Source organism: Fulmarus glacialis, unplaced genomic scaffold (assembly GCF_000690835.1).
Source record: "Fulmarus glacialis isolate BGI_N327 unplaced genomic scaffold, ASM69083v1 scaffold6331, whole genome shotgun sequence".
Lineage (NCBI taxonomy): Eukaryota > Metazoa > Chordata > Aves > Procellariiformes > Procellariidae > Fulmarus > Fulmarus glacialis.
Window position 1 is genome coordinate 688 of NW_009192105.1, and position 10,048 is coordinate 10,735.

Below are 10,048 nucleotides of genomic sequence, written 5' to 3' on the forward strand. Positions count from 1 at the left end.
TTTTTTTGAGGGCATCCGTTTGAAAGCATATCAGATTAAATAATGAATTTATAATTTGAGGGACTCTGGCAGCTTGTGTTTCTAAACATAAAGTGATTTGTAGGTTACTTTGGGGGGGGAAAGGGAGGTTACAGGCTCAAAAACAGTAGCACTTTGCAGTTAATAAGGATAGCTAAGAAAGACTCAAACACGAAGAGTAAAGATTTATTTTAATTTGATCTTATTATAATGAGAGTACTTAGAAATTCCACATATTTTATTGTGTTGTCTTTATTAAATAACTAGTCAAATTTGAAGTCTATATGTTGTCTAGGGCAAAGGCATGTTATTTTTTTATAATGCCAGTATTATGATTGAAAGTCATGACCGTAACCATGAGTAAGTGAAATTCAACACTGAAAATAGTTGGTGGGTTTTTTTCTTTTTCCCTCTATAGATTTCCATTCTGATCAATGGACAAGGGGACTAACCTGTCAAAAATGACTGATACAACCAAGATAGAAGAACAGGAAGTGGAGAAGAGTTTGGATGAAGGAGTGGAGAAAACACCTCGTACTTTAGAGGCGGATTCAGGTATTGGTTGGGAAGGTGACAGTTCAACTTCAGGTACAGTGCACGCCACTGAAAATGAAAAAGAAGCTGATAGCGTTACTCAGGATGGCAGAGCAAAAAGGAAGAATTTAGATCCTGAAGATGAACCTCCTAAGAAAGTAGTGAGTATCATTTATTTTGAGCTATGTTCAAATCCTTGTTTCAAAGCCTGAGCTCAAGAAAAGATTGAAAATATTTATGCTAAACATATGTGAACAAGCATGAAACACCAAATGTCAAAGTTTGTGGGTAGCTTCCTAGCAAAATAAGAGGTGCAGAAGTTATCTGGGATTTAATGGAAGAGAAAGAGGGCTAGTAATTAGAATGTTAGGAAAACTGATCTCAGCACATGCTTAGTCTAATTCTAAGATTATCGTTCCATCGTCTACATGGTGGCAATCTGGTAGTGTAGTGTAGGGTTTACTGGCATTAGTCCAAGTCCCATACCTTGAATTGATATGTTTTGTATGTTGTTATCCTGTGTGTTAGTGTAGTTAATCTGTGCATGGCAGGTTCTTCCATAGGATAATTTTGTCCTTTAATTTCCTCAATAAGGTGTCGTATAATTTAGAAAACTCTACAGACTGCATCCTCTGTGATATAATTTCAGTATGATTTGTTAGCAATGTGAAGTACTGAAAGGTTTACAGCAGCTTTTTTTTTTTTTAAGACTGCAAGAGTAGCAGAAAATATTTGTCCTTTTAACTGGGAGGGTGAAAAGGGTAATGTTTTATATGATGCTGTCCTTTGTTATATATGAGCTTGTAGAAACTGATGCTGTAATATCCAGTCTAATTTTGACCTTTTGGGATATTGGAGAATATTTTGAAAACGTCTTTGACCTAATCTTTTGTTTCTCTGTGCAGAATTTTTCCAGGATGTTAATTTATGGCTAAGCAATCTGGTAAAATAAAGGGTACCCTTTGTTGTGGTAGAAACGTTAGTAACCCTTTCATCTTTTTAATAAGGTAGTTCTGGGAAAAGGTTTAGGTGGACAAGAAATATGTTGGTTTTGCATAGCTTAAGGGTGTAGAGAGGTGATTGCATTGGACACAGCTGCCAGCATCTAGATGTTATTGCTGCTGGTTGTTTGCAACTGTGCTTGCAGCAGCTGGGATGCATTAATGGATTGTATGAATATGTCCCCCACACTTGTCAAAGTCAGCCATTCTAGCTTATGTCACCTTCAGTGGCTATTCAGGGAGCTATCTGTGCTTACCCTACAAAAGACTAGAAATGGTCAAAATATTTGTTAGTATCAGTCAGCTGAGTGTGGTAATAAACAGATGACGGGGTCATAGAGATTCCAGACAAGTATGTCTGTGTTCATTCTGAAGGTTACTGAAATTATATGAAACACAGAAGAATTCATGTAGTATATTAAAGTCAGTCAAGCCTTCTTTTTCCTTGAGGAACTGCTATTTGAATAATAAGATATTGGGATGTTGATTTTTGTAGTCAACTGTTGGGAATGCTTTTAATTGCTGTGTGAATTCATACTGGCTGGGGCTTTGTGGCACGTTTGTGGGTGTTAACTGAGAATTCTTCATTCTCGTTTGTACTGTTATTTCAAACACTTTTGTGCCTCAGAGAATTTGTGTTGGTTTTCCATGTTCTGTTATTTTGTATTTTATTTATAATTTATTTTAATTTAATGTATATAATTTAAGATTATTTTCAAGGTGAAGAAATGTTAGGAGCATAATAGTTGGATGCAGACTGCTTCTCTGTGTCACATGAGACAGAAATCTCTTGGAGTATTTACAGCTGAGGCTAAACCAGAGACAGCTAACTGTTAAGCATTAAATGGGATACATTGTCAAGTTGTCACTCTCATTCCCTTACCATGGTCTGTTTAAAGCTCTGGCAGTGGGATCATCCATTCAGGGCTTTATGCGACGTGAGCTAGTTGGCATTTTGGTTAAATTGGCAGTTTATGCACTTCTGTTAGATGTAAACACTGAATTTCTGAAACAGGATTTTTGAAGAAGCTTAAAGTTCCTCGAGAAGGAACATCCTCTTCTTCAATCCCAGGCTTAAGGGGAGTGAAACTGATTCTTTGGGGGTGGTGAGAGTGTTAGAGAACTGAAAGTTAAGTATTTCTGTGAAGGGAAGATGCTGGGCATCACCCATCAGAAATTACTTGGACCAACTGAAAAGGGGATTAAATTTTTAAGGGAGTTCTCTCTGTGATAATTGAAGTACTGACGTCAGTACCAGGACAGTTACGGGAAATGTTTTTATATATATAATAATGGTGGTCTTCATAGTATTACTTGTTTACTTTCTTAAATACTCAAAGTGAACACAGGTCCTTTGATTAAATGAAAAAGTAATAAAAAGAATTCATTGCTTGAGTCTATTCCTTCCCTTGTTTCTAACAGCGTGAGATAGGCCATGGGCAAGCTGTAGCTGCGCATTATAATGAACTTCAAGAAGTTGGATTGGAAAAACGTAGCCAATCTCGCATATTCTACCTCCGAAACTTTAATAATTGGACAAAGAGCGTCCTCATTGGTAAGCTTCCTTAACTGATTGCGTAGACTTTAATAAAATGTAACTAATTTTTTGTACCAAAATGTAACTTTTTTCTGCTTTCTGATGTTGGCACTTTGTCTCTTAATACATAGTAAGATCTTCAAGTGCAATAAAATATCTGTATTTATTTTTATTTTGAATCTTTGTGATAGTGTTTTATATTGTTGGAGTGCCAAATATATGCTAAAGTTTTAAAGATTAGCTGATCTGAAAAATAGAAAAAGTTCATACTGGAAACCGTTCTTCTTTGTGACATTTTCAAAGAGAAAGGTACAGCTTTAAATCATAAAGAACCTATCTGTTCTTGTTAGATTGAGCTGTTCTTGTAGTTTAAATCTATCTCTCATAATTTCATAGCCATTTTCCCAAAGGAGTCTGTCCTTAGGTCTAGATTAAGCGGTTCTGTAGGAAACTTGAATGTCTAAATATTTTCTGTATTACCCATAGTCAACGGTTTAAAAAGATGAAAAACTAGAGCATGTAGTTCTTTAAGAATCGGCAGCTTTTTATAAAAGGCAAAGTCTGTTATCCCACAAATTAATTCCAAAGCGAAGAAACAAAACAATCAGGTATCTCCAAACAAAGAAAAGAATTACCGTCAGAGCACCACAGATTCCTGAAGAGGGATCCATGCCAGGTGATGTTGGCACCATTTGTCTTAGCATGCTGCTCTTTGTTGTGTTGTATCAGAGCAGTTAGAAACAATATTTTGGTTTTTATAGAGACGTTCCTGGAGCCTGTGTTGAAGCCTTTCAGTCAAGATGAATTTCAGTAGTGTGGTGTTACAGTGGTTGTATCCAAACATATTTCATGTCTCTTACTGTGAAGAAAAGTTGCTAGCATGCTGACGTGTTTTGCATAATATGCCAGTTTCAGTCAGAGTAGAGATAATCTAGACAGAGTGGAGATAGAAGAGAAAATGAAATTGGTATATGTAGGGTAAAAAGACAGCAAACAAGTAGCTAGTGTTACTGCAAGGCCTGGGAGAGCGAGTGGAGAACATTATGCATTTTTGTAATGTGACTGCAAGGAAAAGTTGTGGCTGATGCATTTAATTGGCTTTTACTCTTCTGCAAAAGGCTTTCCCATACTTTCAAATAACATCTGCCTTCATTATAATGGCAATGAAAGGGAACCCTGTTTCCCCACTCACGCACGGGGTAGTTGTTTAGCGATGTGCAGTTTTGTCTTTGTCTGCCAGGGGAACAGTTCAGAGCTCCAGTCACATTACATGCAAAGCACATTAAGCACAGAAAATATTCATTATCTTCTCCATAGTGTTAAAAGTTTGTGGTTGCTTTCATCATTAGTGGTTTCTAGAAAAAGAGATTTAAGTCTGTAATGTTAAGAAGACTTACAGGCAAAGTTCTAAATGTTTTAAAATTCTCAAATCCTTTTGGTCCTTAGGGGTCTCTGTACAATACAAATGAATTAGAGAGACCTGTATATGCACTCTTCCTTTTTATTTTTCTAGGTGAATTTATAGATCGGGTACGACGGAAAAAGAATGATATAACTGTTTTGGATCTAGGATGTGGCAAAGGTGGAGACTTACTGAAATGGAAAAAAGGCAGAATTAAAAAACTTGTCTGTACTGGTAAGAAGACACAATAACTTTCCAGGGAAAGTACACCAGTGGTTTATGGGGAAAACCAAGCACATCTCCAGTCTTTTATTATTTCCTTTTTTAGTAAGCCCAAGAACGCAATGATATAGCTTCTGTCGTTTGTCTTTTAATCTGAAGACATCAACTTGATTGCCACCATAAATATAAGAATCTTTGATTTTCTATGTAATGAGTTTTCAGCTCAACTCATAAATAAAAACTACTATCAGTAAAGAAGCGCACAATTATCACAGATTGTCTTAGGCGAAGTGTAACACTGGGGGAAAGATTGACATTTGTATTTTATGGCTTTTCTCTCAATCTAATCTTTTGTAGTGTTCTTAACTGTTCTGAAAATATGCACGTAAGAGTTACATTTAAAAAACTAAAACAAACCCCACAGGGGTTTGACAAAAAATGGTCTGATTAAATAATTTTTCATTTAAATAGTTTGCTTAGATGTTGGGAAGGAGATACCATCTTCCCTTCTCCCAAAAAGCATGCCAAGGATAATCAGAGGAAGCATTACTTAACTTCAAATTTAACAGATACTAAAATTTCATAAAATTCCTTTAGTGGGAATTATTCTAGGTATTCTACATTTTACAGTTCTTTCTTGCCTTTCTTTTTCAGTTGGCAGTCTTCAAATACAGTTAATGAATTTGCTTACAAAGTTCTCATGTAAATTTATTGCATGTTGTTAGTTTCAATGTAATTCAGTGAAACTATATCTGAGAGAGGAACAGACTTAAAAACAAAATAAAAAAATTCCCATGATGCAATATATCAGCATATATCATAAATAATTGCATTTCAACATCTTGTATTTTTTTAAGAAGATAAAGAGCTTTCAGTACTCTTGGAGAAGCTCTGGTAGCTGAACTGTTTTAGCTAATGCATACTAGACACTTAATGCTACCAGCACTTAGTATCAATCACCTAGTATCCATCACTTGAAATTTTCGAGGCTTGCTTTGTACTTTTGAGGATGGGAGCTTTCTCAAATTTTCAGATTACAGCTTTTGTCTGACGTAAAGGCTGAAAATGACAAAGAGTTATAGTCCCAAACACCTCCTGCAAATTAAGTTTCTTCTCCATAAATTGGAAATAAAAGCATTTGTTCCCATCAAAGTAACTGAAGATCAACTTTTATCCCTGATGTAATGGATCTGCTGTGTTCCAGTAATCATTCCAGTTTTCTTGTCTGGGGAGCAGTTTACATGCTTTCTTTTTTTTTTTAAATTTCTCTCTCTCTCTCTAGATATTGCTGACATTTCTGTGCAACAGTGCAAGCAGCGATATGAAGACATGAAAGCCCGATGTCGTTATAATGAACACATTTTTGATGCAGAATTTATACAAGCAGATAGTACCAAGGTACACTTCCTTTGCTTTATAATATTTTGGAGATTTAATGTTCTTGTGTTAAGCAAGTATAGAAAGTGATGCTAGTGCTGTAATATTTAGGGCATGTATTTTTTTAAGATCAGATTGTTGTACTATCAGGAGAATCAACCATACTGGTTACTGAGGCATAGTTAAATGCATTGCATTACTGTTTTACATTGTAACATTCTTGAAGCCTGAATGTCTTTTTCAGATGATAAATCTGGTGCTTTCAGTTTCTTTCACTTGACAAGGGGAAGGGAATGACGACTTACTTCTGCAGTTCTGGGAGCCAGCATGGGATGTTGGAAACTATCTTGGTGAATGTGTTTTTATACTGGAATGAATAAGGGACATTTTTTGATTTGACTTGTACATTTTGCTTATCCCAGTACTTTTTTTTCTAGCAGCATTTTAATTAATTTAATAGATATCTTCAAAACTTCTGTGATAGAGCAGATTTCTTAGGCTGTCTGGAAGCGATACCGAATACATCGCTGAGACTTAGGAGACAGTCTTGTAACCATCGCTGCTTTTGCTTCCTAGAAATGCAGGCTGAGAGTGCCCTGCTGATGCAGGCTGAGGGTCAGAGACTACCTGGTTCCAGCATATCTGTGGAAAGCATGAAACTGTTCTTCCCAGCCTTGCAGGAAGGGTTGTTGGCTTGAATTCTTGGTTGTCTCTCATTCAAGGAATGGTTGCAGGTTCCAGGTCATCCGTCTTGGCTTAAAATTAGTCAGAAAAGAGAGGAGAGGGCCGTGGCCAGGAGAGAAAGGGATATTTTCACGTTGCTATTACAGCTCAGTCTTATATGCACGTGTATTTTCTGTTGCACGCTCTGTTCTGTCTGTCCATGGACACAAAAGTTCATCTCCTTGACTTTGTATCTCTATCATCTATGTTGCATATAATGCAAAATCTCCTTCTCACAGCTTGTCCAATTCCACCTATCTTTGTTTCTCAGTTTCCTGTATCTATCTCTCTCAAAATGCGGAGAGAGAGTAAATGAACAGATAAAATTGCTATGGGTATATGAAGTGTCCATTTTTGTCTTGCCTCATACAGCACGTTGACAGTATGTGGCATGAACTGATAGAGACTGAGAGTGAGTGGGTGGATGGGAAGTCTGGGAGAGAAGAGAAACTCGGGTAGAACTGTTAAGTATGAAATATTTTAAGTACAGAATGCATATCATGGGCCTTGGGGAGAACCTGTATGCTCCTGTGTTATTTATGGTGGCTTACTAGTATTGTATAAAAGAAGCTTGATCAAGAAGAGTTAGAGAACTGCTGAGTATAGGGTCAAACTGTGGCTAACTTTAGCCTGACAAATTTCAAGGGCTCCAAGTTCTTCAGAGTTACTGGTTACTTGGTCTGGGGTGGGGAGGGGTACGTTGGTAGACATGTATGTACGTGTGTGAGAATACAGACAAATACAATTTGGTGGGCAGGCAATTTGCTGTATTTAAAACAACCCCTCCTCCTCTCAATTATGTGTTTAATGGGTCAGTTCTCGTTACAGAGACTTAGTAAACTGAAAATTCATTTTATTATAATAATTGTTTCCAGCTAAACGGTGGCCGGTTATAAACCCTTGGCAGTAAAATATCTCTGGAAACTATTAGGTAACTAACCTTGGGTTTTGGCCTTTAAGGTGTAGTGGTGTAACTTGACAATATGAAAAGAATTTGAGGACGTGATAACTTTGAAATGTGTATGTGTATTCTTGTTGTTCCCAAATGTTATGTACCGTTTTCTGTGTAGCAGAGGACTTTATCTTACTCTTACCTTTTTCATCTAGTTCTTGTTGAACTTGTGAAGGAGTGGGGGCTGAAGGGAAAAACTTCAAAGAATTATGGAAGTAGTGTATTTTGTTGGAAGATGTAAGTGCATCATGCTTGTTTCTGTAGCTTTTGTTACAATTTTTTTTCTCTTTAATTTGTTTCAGGATCTCTTGTCTTCCAAATACAATGATCCAGATATGCGCTTTGACATTTGCAGCTGTCAATTTGTTTACCATTACTCATTTGAGACATACGAGCAGGCTGACATGATGCTTAAAAATGCTTGTGGGAACCTCTCTCCTGGAGGGTATTTCATTGGCACAACTCCAAATAGCTTTGAACTTGTGTAAGTACTTTTATATTCTATTAGTCTTTCAAAAGTCTGTGAAGCATTGTTAAGTGATAGTCGTTCTTACCATGCTCTGATATGTTTGTGCAAACAAAAGCAAGTTTTTTGCAACAGTTTCAGATTCTAGTCAGGAAAACCTCACTCATGAACTTGACTTGAACAGGTAAACCTGTACTAATCCTTGTCTCTTGCACCCATGGCTCTTCTGGTATAGAGTATAGATCTTCATAAATAAACCCTCTGTAGCGACTTGAATAGTGGCAAAGTAGCCACAGCCTGGGCAATAACTGTCAGGGTTATGCAGTGGTTGTTCCAAGAAGCCTGACTTGTCCATGGAGACCGTCTCTGGACTAAAGGTTAATATTTTAGGTCCATTTAGTCCTCGGTATGTTATATAGGAATGATGAACTGTTAAAACCTAGTATGCTGCTTCTCTTCATTTCACTGTTTCATTGCCTTATTAGATAAGGGAGGCGGGAAACTACAGAGATCACTGGATGTACTGGGAAAAACACTTTCAGGACTCTTAAGCATAGTTTTTTCTGCCTGTTAAATTAATAACCGGTCAATTAATGTTTGTTTATATCTCATTTTATAGAAAGCGACTTGAAGCTTCAGAAACAAATTCATTTGGGAATGAGGTGTACAGTGTAAAATTTGAAAAGAAGGGAGAATATCCCTTGTTTGGCTGCAAGTATGATTTCCACTTGGAAGAAGTGGTTGATGTCCCCGAGTTCTTGGTTTACTTTCCATTACTGGAAGAGTAAGTTAAGTTTTGAATTCATTACACAATGAAAGCTGTGAAACATAATAAGCATTTGTTTAGCTTCTGTGTCATTGCATAATACTTGCAGAAAATTTTATTTTGGCTTTCTTATATTTTTCAGTTCTTCATTTTTTGTGGTTGTTCCAAATTAAGGAGGTTTCTTGCATTTCCATCCACAACTGTAGTCTGTCCATTGCACTCAGTTGAAGGTGCTCTGGTCAGAAGCTGTGAAGACTTAAACTAGGTCTCACACAAGAATGTCTGTATCTGATATGTTGGATCTGTCAGCAAACCTGTAGTGCTGTCAACTTTTTCTTCTTTAAGATTAACTTTTTTGGGGGTTTCATTCTACCTTTCTTTAGTTCTTCAGCAAGCCTTCTTGTATGTCCTCTTCATCATGGTGCCTCTTTCTTGTCTTCTCCGACTTTCTTTGGATGTTCGTAGCATTTTTCCCATGACTTATTTTTTCTTCCTCTAAATCTTCTTCATCTGTGAGCATACATTTTGCTGTTACCTCTGTGTGAATTCAGATTTGCCCTTCCCAGCTTGTCTTCTGAGGTACAGACAAATGTTTCCATGCTGGGGTTTTTCCTACCATTAAGGCTCAGTATAGTTGTTAAACAATATTAAGCTTTCCCTTCAAACCTGTATATTTTCACAGACTTCATTTATAGTTCTCTGTGAAAAATACCAGCATCTGTCACTGACACCTGTAACTTCAGTGTTGTATGACCACAATGTCTACATATAATTGAGATATGTAAGGCACTAAATCTAGTAGAAAGAGGTTCTCTAAATATATCCATAATATCTGATGTGACAGGGTGATGATACTGCAGGGAAAGTAGCGTAGTCTATCTGCAAGTTCAAATGGAACTTACTTCTGTGTGTTGAGAGAAGAGACGTTTTTCTATTAAAATGTTTGTAAATGACTTCTGTGTACATTTTTGTTGTCTTAATTTAAAAAAGTACAGTTTGTGGTGGTAAGACTCCTAAATGTCTTTACTAAAAAACCAAATTCTAGAAAGA

General features: G+C 36.7%; 1 protein-coding gene across 1 annotated transcript in view; it reads left to right on the forward strand.

Moving 5' to 3' along the window:
* Positions 1 to 435: 435 nt before the first annotated feature.
* Positions 436 to 10,048, forward strand: part of RNMT (RNA (guanine-7-) methyltransferase) — a 21,666-nt gene continuing 12,053 nt past the window's right edge. Inside the window, exons 1-6 of the mRNA XM_009586931.1 lie at positions 436 to 713; positions 2,976 to 3,108; positions 4,604 to 4,726; positions 5,997 to 6,112; positions 8,069 to 8,250; positions 8,852 to 9,016. Of these exons, the coding sequence (XP_009585226.1) occupies positions 453 to 713; positions 2,976 to 3,108; positions 4,604 to 4,726; positions 5,997 to 6,112; positions 8,069 to 8,250; positions 8,852 to 9,016 (980 nt within the window). The 5' untranslated portion in view covers positions 436 to 452. The remainder of the gene's footprint in view (positions 714 to 2,975; positions 3,109 to 4,603; positions 4,727 to 5,996; positions 6,113 to 8,068; positions 8,251 to 8,851; positions 9,017 to 10,048) is intronic.